This window comes from Dromaius novaehollandiae, chromosome 4 (genome assembly GCF_036370855.1).
Source record: "Dromaius novaehollandiae isolate bDroNov1 chromosome 4, bDroNov1.hap1, whole genome shotgun sequence".
Classification (NCBI taxonomy): Eukaryota; Metazoa; Chordata; class Aves; order Casuariiformes; family Dromaiidae; genus Dromaius; species Dromaius novaehollandiae.
Genome location: NC_088101.1, coordinates 59978345 through 60000245, shown reverse-complemented (window position 1 = coordinate 60000245; position 21901 = coordinate 59978345). Strand labels below are relative to the sequence as shown.

General features: G+C 38.7%; 1 protein-coding gene across 3 annotated transcripts in view; it reads left to right on the top strand.

Annotated features, from left to right (window-relative positions):
• GABRB1 (gamma-aminobutyric acid type A receptor subunit beta1) overlaps positions 1–20073 on the top strand; it is a 139122-nt gene extending 119049 nt beyond the window's left edge. For all 3 annotated transcript variants that reach the window (XM_064511201.1, XM_026093587.2, XM_026093585.2), the window contains 4 exons: positions 9475–9612; positions 9708–9860; positions 11487–11737; positions 19129–20073. In XM_064511201.1, the coding sequence (XP_064367271.1) occupies positions 9475–9612; positions 9708–9860; positions 11487–11737; positions 19129–19476 (890 nt within the window). In that variant the 3' untranslated portion in view covers positions 19477–20073. The remainder of the gene's footprint in view (positions 1–9474; positions 9613–9707; positions 9861–11486; positions 11738–19128) is intronic.
• Positions 20074–21901: the final 1828 nt, after the last annotated feature.

Sequence of the window (21901 nt, the reverse complement as noted above, 5' to 3'; positions counted from 1 at the left end):
CAATTCATTTCATATAAGACACTGGATTCTGGGATCAGGGCTGCACAGCCATAGTGCTGATGGCAAGGGAAAGTGGAAAGGTAACTCTGAGCACAGCGTGCTCAGCCCTCTGAGCTAATCAAACAACAGCTAAAAGTTGCTGGATTATTCCCCAGTAAATCTATTCCTGCTGGTGAGATGAAGTTTTGACCAGTATCAATGGCTGGCTTTTAACTCAGAATATGTAGTTATGGTTAATCTCCTGAGCAATCTGTCTCCATTCTCATTCATTTATATTCTGTAAGTGCCTATCAATACTAAATTACCTATGGAAAGCTCTTCCTGAGAAGACGCATGGTTATTTAACATATTACCATTTCTAATTCAAACCACACAGAACATGACTACCTATATTTGAATTCGTGTTTAGGATCAAAGCAACAGAACTATTAATTCAAATATTAATTCAAATATTTCACATCCTTACTGTGGGCAGGAATCTTCATCAACAAGATTAGGGACACAGAACATTTGGAGTCCTCTGATTGTAGGACATTGGACCTTTCTATGGAACATCTGCCCCTCCAATATCACTTAATATCAGGCCACTGCTGAGCTGCATGTCTTCCTCTACAGAAATCTGCAGATACTAAGTAGACTTAGGACATTCCTTACCAAAAAGACTCATTCTTCTATGTCAGCATATGACATCAGCGTATTCATTCCGTAGTGCATAAGGAAAAATGGCAGCTGTAACAATATCATGGACAGCTTGGTGTCAAAAAAGCCATTAATCTCTTCAGTACAGAACTGCATTCTGCTCCCAAATCCAATCCATTGCTCAAGAGAATATGCAGCTTCTTGATTCTCATTGTTGGTACAGGCTGTATGGGCTAAGGCCTAACATTTGTCTACATACCTGTCTTCTTTGGCTTATCAAAGATTTGTCAGGGTGAAATCAATGAGACATATTGGCAAAGCATGCTATATTCTAAGCCATCATTGCCTCAGTGCAGGAGATAGATTAGATAACCTTTCAAAGTTTCTTCCAGCCTTTTCTTTTCCTATGGCACTTTTTGAACTTTGTTCTTGCATTTACTCACGTTATTGAAATTGCACAACAGAGTGCTGCTAACATGAACAGAGAAGAGTTTGCCCCAAATGTCTGCTTTTCCCTGCCGAACACTTTGGCTATGTTTCACTAGTAACTGGATACATTTTCTTTCACATTAGACAGTAGAAAGGAGAGCAGAGCAATAATTGGACCATGACCCTAGGTTTGATTTGCATGGTTTTGTCAGATTTTGTCCCCTTTATGCACTTCAGGTCTCCTTGCAAAGTGGAGATGGATTGATTTTGTGTAGCATTGAAGCCTTTCGATGAAAAGTAACATATATTATCTCGGTAGTAACAGAATTTTCCTATTTTCTACTGTAGTTTTGCAATTTTCTACCAATCATTGCTAGCACAAGTTCAGTGTCAGCAACACTGGCAGCCCAAAAAATGCTGGTACCTTCACTGCTTAGCCCTGCTGTGTACTGCAATATGTGTCAAGGTGTTTGAAATGAGGATGGCTTATCTGAATCCCTTAATGTTGGTAAATCTCTGCAGGAGATGACAATGCAATCCAAGCATCATAAGCGGTGAGAATTGTTTCCATAGAACTAAGACTGGAACTCAATCCAAAGCTTCATTTTTTCCCTATTACAGCTATAAATCTATTTGCCAGGTAGAAATCTGGATGTCCTTTTTCCTGAATTTTGGTTCTGCATAGGCTTTTTTTTCTCGTACCATCCTTGACAACACAGAATATTTACCTATGGTGACAAATGTCAAACAGATGGGGAAAAAAAGAATTAAAACAATGGTCAAATAGAGCTACGTTCCATTCCATGATCTTTACGATTTATCATAAGATAATTAAGAGCAAGATGGCTTTTTTCAGGGCAGGCTTCTCCCCCATTCTAGTATATGGATTCAGTAATGTGCAACTGTTTTGTCAAGTTATGCATGCAAAAAAGATGTAATAAATGCATAATAAACATGCATTATAAAATGTTTTATAGAGAAAAAAGTGGTATTTTGAAAAAGTCAAAATAGTTGGAATTTTTATTTCAAATGAATTTCATATAGAAAAGTAATTTTGGAGATTTAAATACTTTTTCATCCAATTATTTTTTAATTTCAGCTGAATTAAATTTTTCTTGTAGCTCAAGAAAATTTTTCTACAGTTGTTCATAAACTGAAAATTCAGCTACTGACATAGTCAGAACACTAAGAGGACCATGAAAATTTCTTTCTTATAATTTATTTTAAAAAGCCCAAACACTGGCCTAGTATTTGCCTCAGTTGTAACCTCTCTGAAAAGCCTAAGCACCTGAATTAAGTAATTAAAAAGTATTTTCACTGCCACACACAGGGGACAACAATATTGCACAGAAATGTAAGGTGTACTTGCATAAACCATGTTGGAATAAGTAAAGAGCACACAGTGTCTTGACTTGTACACAGTCATTCTTACCCTGTTGAAAATAGAGGTCCCTTAAATGAGAGAGCAGGTTTTGGCCTGACACAGAACAGATGGACCTGGATTTCAAAAGCCTTCTTCATGAAGTGTAACAGCTGTATCTAAATTTGGGGGAATCTGCCTGGCAACAAAATGGGAGCACTTAGAAGTAGATCTTAATTAGTCAAATGAAATAAGTGCTCAAGGGCAAGATGCGTTTACGATATGAGCAGAGAAAACTATGTACCATGCAATATTGACTGAACTAAATTAATTGAATGCTAAGCAGCTGGACTTCAGTTGCCAGTGTTTACCTAATGTGCTTATAAATAGTTCTGTTCTCTTTTTAACTTTGCAAAGCAATTCAAGTCAGAAAAACTTCCAGGATTGTGGCTTAGACTGTGATAACCATGACTATATAGCAGTTTCAGATGAGAAAGAGAGCAGGAAACTGAGGGAAGAAAACTGATTTGTAGCAAACTTAGATTCTGTACGAAGTGCACTCCTGACAGTATTGAAAGCAGGTTATCTCAGGCTAGTTAGTGTGAAGGAGAGGAAGTCCTTTGACTTAGCAGAAGAGGTAAGAGACCATAACCTTGGACTTCCAGAAAAGGTCAGTTCTTAGACACCCAGATTCTGTCTTGACACACTGAGATCTCTCTCATCCAAAATCAGTCACTCCCAGCATGCACTGCCAGGATCAGAATAGAGCAGACTTGTGGTATGCATTTTGCTATCCCAAAGATGGATTTCTTTTCCTTCACACCAAACCAGGGAGGAGTTAAGGGTAGAAGAGAAAAGGGGGAAGAAAAAACACCACAAGTGAATCTCACCAGAAGATGTAAAAAGCTTAAGATGTAAAAAGGTATCCATTCATAAGTATCCATTCAAAAGAAGGCAGAGAGTAAAAGCTCAAAATGCACAGAGGAAAAAGTCCTGTTGTAGTAATCATTAGAGATACCAAGCAAAAACAAACAGCCCCTCTCCCAAAGGGCTTCCGACCTTCTATCAAGTCACAGTGGCAAATGAGATTTAAAAAACTAGAGAGGCAAGAAAGATAAGTAACAATGAACCAACATTAAGGGTGTTAGCACAATAAGGTGCAAGGTTATAATTCACTCCCTGAACTAGATTATGGTGTTGCAAGAGTAACTTTATGCTGTAATCACATTTATTTTCTGTTTTTAATGCATAGGAAGTGATGTCTCCAACTGGGATGGAACAGATTGCCCCATATGTTAAGTTTATTCTTATTGGAGAAACCTTCTTAAATAACTGACAATTGGTAATACTCCCGCAGTATCCATTTGGGTAGGTATTGCTTAGGCTAAATTCTGACTCATACCCCAGTTAAAATCTACCGTCTGCATGTAGAAAGGCTGCCTTCCTTCAGGTCAGCCTGTATACCTCACTGAAAAAAATTTACATCCATAAAAAAACAAAGCTGGCAGGAAGCCATTTCACATGAGCTGACCACTTCAACGTTAGCTAGTGACATTGCTTTCCAAAGGTCTTCAGATCTGTGGTGCCCTAGTCACATGCTGGGATTACAGTGTAGTACAATTGATTTATCACTGTATGGCACCACTTTAGTGGCGTACTGAAGAGATACTTTATCTTCCTGTTTGAATACAGTAATAGGAATGATAAATATGTGAAACAAGAAAACAGATACTATAAAGATGCATTCAGCACCAAAGACCAAGTTGTTAGGAGAGGGATGACGCGGTAATGATGGAGAACAGTTGGGTTCCAGGCTCACATCCTCATGCAAGGCTGGATGATTTGGGGCAATTCACATTATTTGCCTGGGCCTCAGCACGACACCTATAAGCACACACATCTGAAACACTCTTTTGAGATGCCTGTTCTACTCAGACTCAGATGCCTAAGGCAGAGACCCTGTTGCTGGGTGTTTCTGAAGTGCCTGCGCTGGAGAGTCAAGCTGAAAACAGGGCTCCATTTGTACATCATGGTAGTAGAATAGGTAATAATAGTAGAACCATGACTTTATTTGCAAAATTAATGTAACATGTATCTTTATTTATCGCAGAGGTATTTGAGATGGTAAGGGCTGCAGTGGAAAATAAAACGGTCTGATGACAATAGCTAATACACTGTTAACCTCTGCTATATCACAATGTCAGCAACACTAAAATATTTTTTACCCCTGGGAATCACAAGGTTTATACATAATCTTTTTTTTTTTGCCATGCTTGAATCTAGTTACTTTTTAGATCTGTGGTGCTTCTGCCTATAATTGTTTTCAATTAATCTTTTGCTGCTGGTGTAGAAGTAGGAAAATGAACTATTGACACATCAAGGATTTTATCATCATTCCTAGACAGTTCTTTTTTTCCTGTATGGAGTTGAAGTTTAGTATCTGGAGCTGAGTGATAAAATATATTTTAATGATTCTGAAGCTGGAAGAAAATTCTAGCAAGCAAACAAAGGCTTCAATACATCAAATTGTTTGCATGGAAGCTTTATTAATAAAAAAAGCTTAGCAATCTCTTATTATGTAGGTCAACAAAAGCACACAGAGAAATCCTGGGTAAATTGTTTAGTTAAGCGGGCTAGACTGCTAGGGATGTCAGCACAGAAATCAGGCCACGCTCTAGAAATGTGAGGAAATGGGCTTAAATCCCAATGAATCCTCTGTGTGAAGTCCAGCAGTTCAATACAGTTGCATATATGAGGCTACTTAGCACCCATTATCATTCTGAAATCCGGCTGTCCTTTCACGTACACCTGCTGTGGCCACAGCAGCTATTAGTAGCAGGATAAGCCGTGAAGTGGCCGCAGCTCCCCGGGGCCGGGCCGGGGCGGCGGGCGGCGGGGCCGCGGATGGCGGGCGCCCCCAGCGCCCCTCGGCGGCGGCGAGCCCGCTCCGCGCCCGGCTCCAGCGCACCTCCCCGGCGGCGCCGGCTCGCGGAGCCACCTGCCGTTTTGAGGACCAGGCTGAAGCTAGACCGGAGGCGGTTCCCCCTCGGAGCAGCCGGTTCTGATTTTTAGGGACCAGGTTTTAACGATACCAGTTAAGTGTTATTAACCTTATGCCCTTCTAACATTTATTTGGAAAAACAGGTCTAAACTTCTGAAGTTAAAGTTAGATCATAATTACTTAAATGCAACCATTCTTGACAATTATGATGAACGGAATGGAAACATTTCAGATACCCAGTATTTTACTTCCCCCAGATGTGTGTTCTGACATCACCATAAATCCTGTCCAGCTGTAAGTACCGCTGTCTCTATAACAGAGCAGAGACATCCATTTTAAAACAGTGACATGGATACATTTGCAGAGGAAAAGAGTCACATAGAGAAAATCTGCTGCTGAGGGAAAGAGTTGCTGAAGGAATACCTGAGCAGTACAGATAAGTTCAATGAACAAATCAGCATGTTAGAGCTGGCCACTGCACAGACTAGACCCCTTTTTTATACCATTCAGATAGCTTTTTTTCACTTGTAAAGGTTAAGGGTGTACACTGCCAGAAATGAAGGTTTATCATTACCTGCTAGCCAGAAGCTAGTGCTTCTCCATGCTAGACATTTCTTACTTTACATCACTAAAGCACCTCACTTCAAGGGCCTCTCCACTTTAATAGCAAGAGTGATCAATTCGCTAACTCTGTTCTGAGCTGCAGATCGGTTCCACTCTTTAAAATGCATCCAATTGTGTTCCTTTAAAGTCTGCTAGTTTGGAAAGTAAAAAGCAATCTCAATGCCTATAGAATATTAGGACCTTCAAGCCCCACACCTGTGAGTCATCTTCAGCCATGAAAGCAATGCCTCTCACATTCCCAGCAAAGTGTGCTAAGCGCATAAAGAAAGGCACCACAGAGCAAAATTTGTATCACATCAGGAAATGGAATGTCTAGGAAAGTATGTGCAGTTATTTAACGATTACTGCAGTGACTTCCAAGGAAATCTTGATCATACTAAGGTTGCTCTCTATACAAAACGCAGAAAGATATTGCTGCTCAATCACTCCAAAGACAGAGCTAATGACTGTCAGTGCTTCTGGTTGAAAAAAATATCTTTTTCCATTTCACATAATTTTCCAGCTTTAACTAGAGATAAATTCAAGGAACAAATCAGCATGTTAGAGACAGCTGTAGCTCATATCAGATCCATTTTTTGTAGTATTTGGAAGTCTTTGAGGTTGAAAAGGTTAATGGCAGCCTGACAAAAGTGTTGGTTTATCATTAGCTGAAGTCTTCCATGCAAAGGACTTGCTTTTGGCTGGTAGACTTTATATATAACAGGGGCATTTGGAGGGGGGATTGTTTTTGTTTTTTTGTTCTTAAACAAAACAATTTAGCCTAAGTCACAGAAACATTTCCAAGACTGAAACAAGTGAAAAATTTATCTTGCCCATATTACAAAATCCTTGCAATCTGTTTTTGCAGAGGTCCAGCTAAATCTACAAGAATTCACCTTCAGGTAATGGAATTTTATCTGCAATTGCAGCAGTAAATTATGCTAAATTTGTGCATCTGCAGAAATGCACCTAGACTGTGATGAGGGGGAGTGTTGTGTGTTCTTTGGCTGTATAGAGGAGGAAGCTGCCAGACCTGTGGGACCACTATGTGGGTTTGAAGACCAGAAGTGAGACAGAATAGCAGGGAGGTGGACCATCTGTGCAGGGTATTTGAGAGAAGGGAGGGTGAAAAGAGCTGAGGCAGACACATATTGCCTGAACAGGGAGCTCGGACCATTCTCCCTTCTCTCAAGAGGAGAGGAACTGTAGAGATACTGGCAGGGGCTGTTCAAGGAGACAGGAAATAAAGTCAGGACTTGCTCAACACTGGAGATTGTTCCTCTCTCTGTCCTTGGTCCCAGCATGCAACAACCGAGGAAGCTGCAGAATCAAAAATTGGCAGAGAGCAGGGTGGAAAGGGTCATAGCTGATAACGATGCAGAAGAAAGAGGTTCACTGTTTTCTTCCAAAACCTGAAGCAGAATCCAAGATTCTCATATCTCAATCTTCACCTGGTCAGCTTCACAGCAAGTATCTGTGAAAGTTTTGGGTCGTGTCAGCACCTTTCCTCTTCTTAATACTAGCCCCTAAAGACAAAAACAACTATGACTGTTAATCTCACATAAAGGATGTCTGCATGGTATCTAGTGTGCAGAAAATCAATGCCCTTTCAGTATGACATAATAGTTTACATTTCCTCTGTTCTGCTGCATTTTTTCTAAAAAGGGGGGAAAAGTTCAAGAGATAGAGGTTTTTATAATACAGATTTGCAAAGTGAAATTAACACTTCCCTGATCGTCTTAGCCCTGGCATTTTAAACAGACTTAGCAGTCTTCATTTTCATCTTGAATCATTCTGTATGACACCGTACATGTGGCTCATGTGGTACAAAGCATGTTGGCCACATGCTTTGTGTGCTGTGTCTTTAAAACAGTTACTGAAGTCCCAGTATCAAGTCTTGACCTTTTGTGATGAGAAGCTGCTGGCTTCTGCTTGAAAGGAATGAAAGCCAACCAGGCACAGAGCTTTGCATGACAGCCCTGAGACAGTGTATTTCAAATACATCAGCATAAGTACAGAAGCACAGAAGTTTAAACAGCAATGATCCATATTACTTAGTTTAGTATGGTTTCAGGAGCAATTTTGATGACTAGCAAACCATGATGCTGAGCAGTTCACAAATAAGATATGTGAACACTTAACTTTGTTTAACCCATCACTATATACTTGCATCAAAAGATTTATTCAGTAACTACAGAATTTCTAAGCAATCCACTGAATCAGGGAACAAGTTGCAAAAGCTCTGATTGTCACCAGGGAAACTGCAGACTTGTTTTGCGTGTGGTCAGCCTTCCAGAGATGAGGCTATTACAAGACACTATCATAAGAAAAGACATTTCAAGTCTATTTTCTCTAGCTAGAAAATTCACTACTAGTATATATAAAAGGATAAATTCTTAGTTTTATAGAGGCTTCTGATGCTACAGTTTGTTCACTTGGCAAAACTACTATGAAGTTTTCTAAAGCTTTCAGTTCAAACACTTTTCTATTTGATCTGTTATATGATTTAAACTTGGTTAAATCTAACACTTTAAGGAAAATCTAAAAATAGGTGAGATGTTGCTCTCCCCTCTAGAGGATTTATGAATAAAGTTGTAATATGCATTAAACTGAAACCACTTCTAATATTAGTTCAAAAGGGTTCAATTGTGAGATTTTGAAACTCAGTCACTTTTGAGTTTAATCAAGATATATTTGCAAATGTTAACTTTCCCTATGCTAGAAATCACAAATTAATTTTAAATTAAGCTATAAATAATCAAAATCACTTAAAAGAGAGGAAACATGCTAGTTTTAAGTGGATAGAAAATACTTCTGTGGTAACAGAAGATCAAAGATGGCATGGTCTAATTAAAATACAAAGTGCTGCACAAATATGAGAGGGACAACTACAGCTCAGACAGACATAACCAGGTAATAGTGCAGGCATCTAAATTCTTCTAGAATCCTCTTCCAGGTGTCTCCACTAGATCCAAACTGTGCATTTTGTAATAGACTGCATAGAAGGTTAAAAGTAAAGCTGGGAACTGAACCAGGCTTTACTGTGCCAGTAAATTTTACTCTTCCTAGATAGTTGAAGAGTTTTGCACATGTTACATCAGTCTATTGGGAAACAGAATGAATCAAGCCTGAACTATAGGTTGTATTATTAGAGGTAGCTAAAAATTGAACTTTAATCTTAAATTCTGTCCCTCTTTTCTAGTCTTCTTGCTTTCCCTACTCAGACATGTCCCCTGGTTACAAAGAAGGCTAAGTGGCTTCTATATTAAAGAAATTTCACACAACAGAAGGCTGAATTCCTGATTCAAGTATCTGCCTTTGGGAAACCAACTTTCCCATCCTGGAGGACAACGGCTCTTTCTACTTCAACTGCAGCTATTTAAGCTAAGTAATAAAACAAAAAGAAAAAAAAAAATCAATAGTCAAATTGTGCCTGTTTCAGATGGATACACTACTGATGATATTGAATTTTACTGGAATGGAGGAGAGTCTGCAGTAACAGGAGTTAACAACATTGAGCTCCCACAATTTTCTATTGTTGATTACAAGATGGTATCAAAGAGGGTGGAATTTACAACAGGTAAGCACTCTCCAATTCAAAAAAACCCCAAACCCCAAAATATCAACATCTAACTTCTCTTAGGCACTAGTCATTACATGACTTCTTTCTTTCAGGAGCATATCCTCGATTATCACTCAGTTTCCGGCTTAAAAGAAATATCGGATACTTCATTTTGCAAACCTATATGCCTTCCACATTGATCACAATTCTGTCATGGGTATCTTTTTGGATCAATTATGATGCTTCTGCAGCCAGAGTTGCTCTAGGTAACTTATTTTCAAAATCACTGGTATACATAGATACTTTTTGTATTTAAACACACTAGCACCAATTCCATATGACTGATTTCAGGAATATTAAGTGATCTTCCTGCTAGCCTGTACAGTACAAAGAACACAGTGTTTGCATGAAGCTAATTTTTATGGTTAGTATTAGCTAAATCCTGTGAAGTAGCAAGCAGATTAATGCTTGATATCACACCCATGTTTGGTTGATTCTTTCCCAAGTCATGTCACAACACAATGCCTAATTTTTTAGATCTCTAAGCTGCACAGAGTTGTCAGGCAGGTTCTGACCAATAATACATCATTTAGTAGTCTGCCCAGCAGTGCAGCTTTAGATCTTCATGTAAATGTCACCTTGCCTACACCAGGAGATCCTGACTGGCTTCCAATTGCCATAATGGTCTTTGGATCAGGCCATTAGTATGTTGCTTCCAAACTGAAGCATGAAGGTCTTATTCGGGTATCTAAAGGTCTCTATATTGTGCTGTATCAACAATTCTGATGTTAAAAGGAGTCACCTCGGGCCAGATGTATGGCTGGAATGCATACACATGATCCTACTGACAATCGAAATATACCAATTTACACCAAATAAACCTGTTTTACACACATGCTTGCTTATTTCCCACACCATGTTACTTTCTACAACTTACTGTAAGAATCAAGATCTTCTGCCAGCATACATGCTTCAAGGCAGATCTGCTTTCCAAAACCTAATGGCAGAAAAACACTTTATCCTACCTCTCTTTAAATTCAACTCATTATACCTGTACCTAGAGCTATTAGATATACTAAAGACCTGTGATTAGAGCAGACTAGAAAAGAATTTCATCCAGCCAGAACAAGATAAAAATGAATCGAACAGTGATGAATAACATGATGAGACGGGAGTGTTTCACTTCACAGAACATCCTTTTAGTAGGAAATGCTGTTTCTGCACGAACATATCACCTTCTCTTCACCAGTGACTAAAATCATAAAGCTTCCCTTTCTGCCTTCAATCCTTTATTTTTCATCAAAACTTCAACTAGATACTTATTCCAGTTCCTCAGGACAATGCAGTCCACTGTGTGAGTCAAGTAGTGCTACTACTTTAAGTGAAGTGAGAAGCATGTCCTTGTAAAGAATTGGTTATTCTGATCTTTCTATGTTATTCAAATCAGCTAACACCAGAATGTCTCTGTAAATTACATGTTCCTTGTAGCAGTTGAGGCGATATATACTGAAATAGCAGCTAGGGATCCCTAGACACTTGTAGGCAATTTCATTCACCCTCTATTATACAGGAACATCAAATAAAGAAGATGCTACCAGCAGGTCTGCAAATCTAGCTGTGTAATACACTGCTAAGAAGGCAGGACATTCTGGCATAGATGCACTACATTCTGTGTCACTGGTGCCTTGGATTACTTGGATAAGTAATGTGCCAGTAACCTACTATCAGAAATATTTCCCTTTCCAGTTCTGGGAAATGCATTCCTTTAGCTGTTAAGAATCTAATCATGTAATTAAACCATCTGCATCAGAAAGGCATGGTATCATTATGCCTTTCACACTCAGATCTCCTTCACTGTCTTTTTAGCCAATGTTCATTTTTTCCTTTCTCAGGAATCACAACTGTGCTGACCATGACCACAATCAGCACCCACCTCAGGGAAACATTGCCAAAGATACCCTACGTCAAGGCAATTGATATTTACCTGATGGGATGCTTTGTGTTTGTGTTCCTGGCCTTGCTGGAATATGCCTTTGTAAATTATATATTCTTTGGGAAAGGACCCCAGCGTCAAAAAAAGGCAGCAGACAAGGCAGGACATGCTACAGGCAAGAAGGGCAGACTGGAAACAAATAGAGTCCAGGTAAAATATTCAAGCTAACTTTTCAGACATTTCTGAAATGACAGTGTTGACAATGTTGATGTATATGAGGACAGAGGGAGAAATGCAGTTTGAACACGTATGCAAATGTGTTTAAAACTTTTCTAGAGAAAACTAGTATTTTAAGGAGATTACAGCAACATATGGTTTGTCCAATCTTCAAATAAATCTTCAAATAAAAAAACTGTAAGAAACTGCAGAAAATACAAATGGGTATTCAGGACAAGTAAACATTTATAGCACAGAAGTAATACAAGGTGTACAAGGAAATTAAATATTTACTGTCTCAACTATAAGGATGGATTTTCTCAGCTGTATACCACTTCTGTATTAGGATAACAATAGCTACGCATAGCTATATAATAAACTTTTATTATATAGATCTCCTTTATACATAGAAACCTCACCAAAAAAAACAAAAGGAAACAAGAAAGACACTGTTGGCTTCAGTGGGCCTTGAATGAAGCCCACACAGCCAAACTTTCACAAAAGCAAAGAGGATCCTGCTAGGTTTTAACAGAGTTCACAGATGTTAGGATTTATCCTCAGACTAAGTGCAGACAGACCACTTCCACTCCCCCTCAAAAGAGTCCAGATTACCATCTTTTAACACTCCTCACATCTGTCAAGTGAAATTTTTAAGACTAATCAATCAGTTAAGCCAACCTGAAACTCTAGGAAGCAATACTAAACACTTTTTCCAGGGAAGAGTTTAACTTAGCAATATGTCACCAAGCACTTGCAAACACCTGTAAACTTATTCCAGGCTTTCATGAATAACATTTCCTCAGGTATATTTGTCCCAGGCAGACTCAAAGCAAAAAAGTGTAACTTCGCCAAAAAACACTTTTTGCTGCTCCCTGCTTTTCTTACAATATATTCCATCCAAGTATTAATGAGATCTTACCCAATCTACCTTATGAAGTTCTGTACTTTTGTGGCCCAAGGGGATAATGTCTGGACAAAATATTTGAGGTCTCAGTTGAGCTTGAAGAATGAAGTCAGCACATAAGATTCTAGCTGGTTAGTCATTAGTAAAATCAATGGTTGCAATTTTACACACACATCAGGAAGTGCATTTCAGAAACTCTGTGATATTTTTGGTGCTAGAGTCGTGTGTCCACTCAGAGGTTGTGTGTCCCAGCAGCCACACTGGTACAGCAAGGCATTAACAGAGTAATCCTGATCTCCATTCCAGTGAACTCATAAACCCATTAGAAATCCTTACCTGCATTTGCTTCCTGTCCCAACATGTAAGACATGCTTTACTAAGTGGATGCACAAATTCAGTCCAGGCTTGCAGCAGGCTCCAAGGTCCCACAAAGTGTTTTCCTCTATAGAGCTGAGGAGATAAGCTGCCCTGTTATGGCTCATTGTGTGCAAATACTGTCCATCCATTTTTATGGGAGATGGGGAAGGAGAAAAACCCAAACTGGTACCAGCCACGTCAACAGATCCTGAGTTAACCAAACCTAGGTGAAAAGAAGCAAAGCAAGGGTTCATGAAGAATGAAACAACACTTCTTCAGAGGTCAACCTTTACTACATGGGCCACATACATTGATCTGAGTAGAGGATAAGAGTCAGAGTGCAGGTAAGTTCTTTTTCCTATACATTTGGCTACTTGGTTTGAATCACGAAAACCCTAACTCATAATCAAAAGCTTTTGTCTAAATCTTACACTGGTAAAGAGATTACACTGAGAACGGTATTCAAAATGGGCTGGAATGTATTTATATGAGCACATGAACTTTTCAGAGCAGCACATATACACACCAGCCTTTTTCTGACAATGAATGCAAAGCATACAGGTTTTGTACCATTTTTAATTGTTCATGCTTAGACTGCATTTCCATTCTGATACTGAGAATGGTTTAAGTGAGCAGGCTGCTCTCTGTATAATACAGGTTTATGATACACATATGACTAAATGGGTACCAATGGATTTTATTATCCCAGTGGAGATGCATTGCATGTGTGACCTTGTAAGTATTCATTTGATTCAGCATGGAAAATGCTGATGTCCTAGAGTATTTCTGTCTTTAACAGAAAGAATGCACATGATCAGAACAGTGGGACACAGTAAACTTACGTGATCCCTAATGAAGACAGCTGCCACCCCCTTTCCCTCATCTTTTCTCATTTCTCACTTGTACTGTGATGACGTGTACTAGTGTAGGTGAAAGCTCTTTCAGAGCATAGAAGTACATCTGCAAATACGTATAGCTAGAGGATACTGATTTCCCCTTTATTCTCTTGACCCATATCATATATCCATATAGGGACCTATAACCATGAGAAGATATGTCACAGTGCTTCCTCTCTTTGTGCCAAGTGAAGAATACTATTCATCTTCACCTGACTTACACCCCCAACAAAAAGAATTCCTCTTTCTTCATCAGATAACAAAACTATTAGATGTGTGAGCAATACTCAAACTGACCATGGCATTAACACAGTATAGAGAAGACCAATTGGAACTGAGGTACTACTGCTTCACATGTGACTGGTTTTTGCTCTACAACTAAAGGAGGAGGAAATAAGGCCTCTCCAGTTTCACAGTTTATGTCATTTTAACTTAATACCTGAAAACTAGTAATTTGTACTAAAAAAACTTTCTGTATCTCCAAATAAAACAAAGACCACATATCTCCTTGTTGCCTGTTTGTCAAAATGAAATGTCATTGAGGAAACCATCGTAATTACAGATAACTAGAACAAACCACCCAGCAAGAAAAATTTAGATGAGTCCTCTGTGCAGCTGGTTCATTCCCCAGACAATTTTAATGTGAATAATCATTACACAGAGGATGTCCCTTAAGCACAGGAAATGGGTAGCGTGCAATCACAACACAAGTGGAAAAGGGGCTGAGCCACCAAAGGCTCACAGGTTGCCATGCAAGCTACGTGACAGATGGTCTCTTGCTCCCTAGTTCTGCACAGCTTCATATCTTCCCTCCAAGCCTTCTGTGAATTGCAGAACATCTGGTACGGAAAGGCAGAGATTATGCATGGGCCCCAAGGAAAATGTGATTTTTCAGTGCAGTGGTTACTGGAAGGAGAAGAAGGTTGGAGCCAGTAGCACAACCAGCTCAGCCTCCCCCAAGCAAATCCACACCTGAATAAGCTTATCCTTGTGGAACATAACCTGTGTCTTTGAAGACTACATTGTGACATCTTTATTGCATTTGTTCCAACAGGACAGCTTGTATGAGTAACAGGCTCCTGAGTCTTTCATCTTTGCAGAGACACTTTTTTTTTTTTCTGCATTGAGTCAAAACAGAAGTTGTCACTATCTATCTGCCCTATGGTTAAGGAAAAAAAAAAACCAAATGTAAAATAGATAGGTAAAAACCCATACCAGACAGAACTGAACATTTGAGGCCAATCTGCTGTCAGTGAATGCTGCCAGGCTCTTCCTGTGGAGCTGATTGTCTGCTTTTCATGCAGTCAACATGATATTGTTCATTTATTACTTGAATTATTTTACATTTAGAGTATAATTTAGATGCTATTAAGCAAGAAACTCATCATTTTTAAGTAAACATACAAGCCAGATTTTTATTTATTTTTATAACCCCTTATTGAGCACACATCAAGGCTTTTCTATCACTGATGAAGATTCACATATATGTACGCCGTGTGGACTTAGGCTTTAGGTAGCTCCAGTGAAAACAAAGAATAAGCTGTCAGCTCAATACAGATGCAGATTTCATTACAAGAAGTATCACCGCATACATGCATCTGAAGAATATTTAAAATTTGATAGTTACACCAGATGACTAACGCATCAGCTTTAGATGCTTTGCCACCTTAATGTTCTTCATCTTACATTCAAAAGGCCAACAAAATAGAAATACTTCACCTTTCTATAACTTCAGGCAAAAATTTATACTTTGTACACAGTCTTTTAGTTCAGATTATCTGTCAAAGAAGAAATCCTGTTTTCACCTCAGAGATTGTTCGATTCAGATAGTATGTTTAATATAATTTAGGGAAAGTCATCTCTCTCCTAGCTGGCAATTTTATTCTTCAGTCTCTGGTACAGCCTTTTTCCTTCTGGCTTTCACCAGCAAATGGCACTGTTGCATTTCTACACAGTCTGAGCCTACACAGTAACACAGATCTGAATTTGTGTTACATATGCAAATGTCGCAGGTACTTCAAGAAGGGTGGGTTTTTTTCACATCTAAAGGCAAAGTTACATTCTCAGTAAACAAGAGATCTGAAGCTTATTTCTTTTTGCAACCTCTACTCTAAACACAGCTAATGATTTTAGGTGCTCCTATATTACATAGTGAGGAAACTTGAGACTTCTTAAAGCAGTACAGTTTTCAGAAAACAGCATCTTGTAAAATCTCTAAGATTTAAGATACAATCCAGCTAAACTGAAAATGCTCAAGAATAGCAATATACCAAGCAGCATTCCAGTTAGAGATCACCTGGCAATATTTGAGGGATTAAATGGGTTATATACAAGACTGCTCTCCTGAAGTACATGCCTGGTGCGGGTAAAGTGCCTCAACACTGAAAGACAGACTGCAAGGCGTCAAAACCTATTGGCTGCTTGTGATGCACATGCTTCCTCCAGCACAGGACCAACAGCAAGTTTAGTTTGCACTAAGTAATGGAGAAAAGATTTTTAAAGACAGAAAATTTACAAACTTTTATTGTGCAAATATTTGCTATAAACTCATTCTAATATTAACATAAACAAAACTAATAACTATTGTACAAACGAGTCTCTTTGGGGATCTCTTAAGAATCTGCAGTATTCCTGGATTCCTAAAGGAATTTGTACAATTCCTATATTTCAGTAGGAAAGCCTTGACAGCACAACTTTTAACAATATTTTGGAGTGAACTTCAATAAATTCCGGAAGGATTTTTAAAGACACAGAAAGTTAACTACTAGTCCAGCTTCATGTCACACAAGCAGAGAATTTGACCCAAATACATTACAACAGCTTTTACATTTCTCTCAACTAGTTTAGAGATGAATGTAAGGCCTTTTACTCTGAATTGTAAAAACTCCAGTTCAAAGATTGAATTGCTTCATGATGTATACATATCATGGCGCCTAAAATGATTTTAAAATTCATTTAAAAATATAAGAGGATAATACATAACACTTCAAATAGGAATTCATATGCCCTTTGGCATGCAATAAGCTGTCAGTGCACATTAGTTTAAGAAACATCCCCATGAATCAATTTAGACTGTAAGTATTTATGAGCTGTCTTTACAAAAAAGAAGCTGTAACAACTGCTTAATGATGCTTGTACTGTTACTACTATTATAACACTACAGTCAATCAATTTAAACATTGGACTATGCAATGATAGACAGCTTACCATTCAGTAAAACTGAGAAGAAAAAGTTGACATATCAAAACTTTTGAGAATTTAAAAGAATTTCTCATTTTACATGTAGACAGATCTGAGACCCTCTTCCCTCCTCCCCCCCCCCCCCCATATCAGAATCTGAGTAGCAAGTAGTCCCATTGTTAAGGCAGTCTACTGAAAAGTAGGGAGCCCAAGTATAGATCTTCCTTTTACCTAAATCAGAAGATTTGACTTAAAGATTAGAACATCAGGAGCCCATATCCCAAGTCAATATTGCAGATCTCATGCTGTTTCTGTGACCAGCTGGCCTCTAATCTGGAATACACAAGCTTTTCCCAATTAGCCAATGGTAGGAATTGGACCATTGCCACTGATTTTTCATCTCAACATAAAAAAGTTACTAGTCAGGTTTAGCAAGTCTGTGATGATTTATTACTCCATTTAGCAGGCACTTTTCCCACCACAGCTTTTCTGAGTGGCTTTTATATAGATAGCTCCTTCACTTTGTTTTCAATTAGAAAAGACTTATTTTGCAACACTGTACATATGCCAGTCACACAATCTTTCTCCTTCCGGCAATGAAAAGGAACACTGCCAGGTAGAATTGAAGCTTTCACTGACTTCCAGCTTTCTTCTACCGCAACTCCTGGAGACTGGATTTTGCCTGTATGCTCTACATGGAGTTAGTCCTTGAACACACTTCAAACCTGCTGCAGATTACTCTATCGGTTCTGCTATATCTCATCAAAGAAGAAAAAGCCAGAGTGTGAACAAAACAGTGGATTTTCAGAGGCTTCACATAACTAGATATTGTCAACAAATGATCTTATTTTTCATTTATATTAAGGCATCCCCAGACAGCCGTGATATGGGTTTTGATATATTTGGGGTAGGACCAAGGCTACAGTTCACAAAGAACAAGTTTTAGTACTCAAGCCTCAAAGCAAAGGCTTCCAAGTTTCATGTAAGAGGTCTGTGTTCCGATGTATAGTTCCCCTGATACAAGCTACAGTTACAGTTTAAGTATTTGGGAAGTTTAAATATCTGGGAAGTCTTCACAGAGAAGTCAGAAGTCATCCTGGAAACACCAAAAACATCTTCCTAAAAGAGGATTTACCACAAATATGTAGAGAACTAGAGAGGAGTGAAAGAGTGAGAAACCCTTTGTAGTCAGTTATGCTGTCATTCTTGTTTAGTTATATTCATGCATGAAAAAAGGCAGTTATATTAAAAGTAACATACATTGTTTGTGCCAGACCTGTACATACTAGTTACAGTTTCCAGTTCTTTACTCAGGTACTTAGAGCAGTGTCCTAACTCTGGCAGCACAAATAGCGGGTGATATAAACATATTTGAAACAACTACTTTCAGTACCAACGAATGAAAATGCAATGGCATCTAAGGTTTCACTCCATAAAATGGATTATTCCATGTGCACATGCACAAGTTCATGCTGCACTGTAGGGAGTAGGGATGTCTATCTCCAGAATATATTAAGTCTCCAAAAATGCATCACAAGCATTTTGCAAGGACTGATTGATAAAATGCACATGTACCTACATGTTCCTCGTATGAATCCATCAATACAAAACATGTTTTCAAAACAAACCCACAGCACTAAAACTGTATAAAATTGACAGACAGCGACATTTTATTTTCACATATAGTATATGAAAGCTTAGGGTGTCAGGTCAGCAGACATGAAAATGCAGTATTTCATAAAGAATGTGATCTAAGTTAAGGACAAAGTTAGAAGTCTTACTTTAAGGAGGATGAGATAACTATAACTGAATTAAGAGGCCCCAGACCAAGATCCTGTGTCAGAATGGAAGATACTTAGCCACTTTCCATACTAGTTAGGAAAGTGTATTCACTATCTTTTTATTTCTGTCAACATTATAGAAAATGGGATTGTCACCGCAATCATGGGAGCTGCCTTAGTAGTTGAGCCAAAGGGTACCCATTTGTTTGGGAGAAAACTTGGACTGACTGAAGAATTTATCTAATTCAAGTTCCTTCCTTGACACAGGTTGATGCCCATGGAAACATTCTTCTTAGTCCACTTGAAATAAGAAATGAAGTCAGCTGCTCAGATGTGTTCACAAGCCTCAGTGACCCAAGAGCTACCATGTATTCATATGACAGTGCCAGCCTTCAGTACAGAAGAACCACTTCCAGCAGAGAACTCTACAGTAGGAGCGCTTTGGACAGGCACAGGCTTCACAAAAAGGGACACTTACGAAGAAGGGCATCCCAGATCAAAGTCAAAATCCCCGATTTGACTGATGTTAACGCGATAGACAAGTGGTCCAGAATGGTCTTTCCCATCACATTTATTCTTTTCAATGTTGTTTATTGGCTGTATTATGTCCACTAATTTATGCAATAATTTTATCACAGACTAGCTTACCTAAACTCATTTTTCCTTCTCAATTTTGTTAACTCTGAAGAACTGCAGTAGCCATAATGCTACATTGTCAAGGCAAGATACTCAGCCATGGAATACTTCTAGATTTGAGCTTTCTAAAAAACTTTAAAACATTTAAAAAGCCTTACCACATTCATATCAGAAGAGCACAGATCTGCTCTTACAAAGCATTTTCACCAAAAGCACTATTCCTAGAACTTTACAAAGAGTTTGTGTATCACCCATGATCTTTCCCTACCTGCTTTTATTTAATTTGAATAGAATAAAAATTGATCTTACTGTATTTCTTGCCACATATTGGTAGCCCATTACAGCATACCACCTCCAAGTAAGACAGTATGACTCCGTAGTTGTCGTGTTACATTCTTTCAGCCTTAAAAGAGTCTAAAGAAAATTGAAGAAATAACTTTAAAGGATTATAACTCTATTGCATCATGCATCATTCCAAAGCAAATAGTTATAACAGGAAATATTTTCATAGTGTCTGTGAGAAGTATCATTCAAGGATATGTAAGTCTATTCACATTTTCAGTGAGGCAGGGATTTTCAAAGGAGTGAAAGGGCAGCAGAGACAAATGCCCCAAGTTTCCAACTCCAGAGACAACTCATTGGACATAACTGGAATTCTGTTATTTCCACAATATAGCAAAGTTGAGTTGATACAAGAACAATTGTGCCATCTCTAATTTTGTATTAAATAAAACAAACAGAACAAAAAGTGTGTTCATTCCTAGAAGCCACTACTTCAGACCAAGAGTGGTCAATTTTCTTGACTTCTAGGTTTCCTTGGCTGGTAATTACAACATATTCTCCCAGGAGATAGTAGGTGTCTGGGAACAGATCCCAGGAGAGTTCTGCACAGGGTTTCCCAAAGTTTTCCTTAATCCACTGAAGAAAAGGACACACAACTGACTCTTAAGACACCTTGGTGTTATTGGATATACTGCTCCTGAGGAATTGCTTCTCCTCAGTCTTAGGGTTCAGATTAACCACCAGCATCCTGGCCAACAACCTCTGCTTATCACCTACCATAACCCCAGCCTGGGAGCCACAGGTGAAGTGCTAACAAGTCGCAAGCAACTGCTGAGTCAGTCCTCTCCCATCTACATTATCAAATCCATTTGCCATATTGTCAGTCTTTTTCCTAACAGTTTCTGGGGGGTCTAAAGTCCCCATCTCATCCCAAATTCTATGGAGCACAAACGTGGTCTCCTAGGCTGTGTCTTCTTTGCTATTACCTTTAACCCCCCATTCTATTAATGAGTTGCACAATTTTACCAGCTTCATCAGACATTATGTACAGTTTGGGATGACTCAGGATAAACATTAATCCAATCAAATGGCTCTTCTGATTAGGATACAACTTCTATGCCTACCCTCATAACTATAAATAGTTTTTCAATATTTGCACTGCATCAACAACCAAAACAAGAACTGGCACACATTGTCCCACTCAAAGTGGGACAGTTTGATTAATTTGTTTAGTCAAATTTAAATGTTTAGATAAAGAATATTTTAGTGGCAACTAACAATACACTTTATTGTCTTAAAAAATACACAAAACGTACAAAAGTCTGATGCATGCTAAGAAAGCTGAACTTTTCATAATTGCAAAAAAAATAGTCCCAGAAGTGAAGTAGCAAGACAGTTTGCTGTCCATTCAAAACATACACCCACACCCCCATTAAGTGGTTTTGAATTCAACAGATTGGCACTGGACTTAACTACAGAGGAACTAAATGCAGAGAGGAACTTGCAGGCTTCTAGACTCCTCAGGCCTCTACTTACTTGTATTTTTGAAGGCATTATTTTTTGAATGCATTCATGTTCATTCCACGTCATTTTGCCATACTTTGGCTCAGTACTAAACATTGTATAGCATTCAGGAGACCCCTGTCCCATTACTGGATAGTAGGCAGTTCGTGTTCGGCCTGGTTAAGCTCTAAATATGACTCTAAGTCTTTTGAAAACATAGTTGATCCCAATAGTGGCAGCAATTCTGCCATGCTTACTGCCTTACAGCTGGAGATGGCAGTCACCTAGCACAAAGACAGAGGATTCTTTAAACTGAATCAGCAGTTTCTGACCAAATATATAGTGCCTTATGCAGCTAAAGGCAAGCTTTCAGAAGAGATGCCCTAGATTTCAAACTAATCAGTTTGCACTGCAGATTCATTACTAGTGATGGTGACAGAGATTTGCCTGATTCCTAGGAATGCCATTTATCCTTAGAAAGGCTTGCTTGTAAAAAAAGACAAAGAGAAAGGACTGAGAAAGGGCTTGACCTGAGGAACCTTCTTAGAGGACGTACCTTGTCTTCTCTCACATAACCTCCTACTAAAAGGGTCAAAAAAATAGCTTCCACTGCTGGACA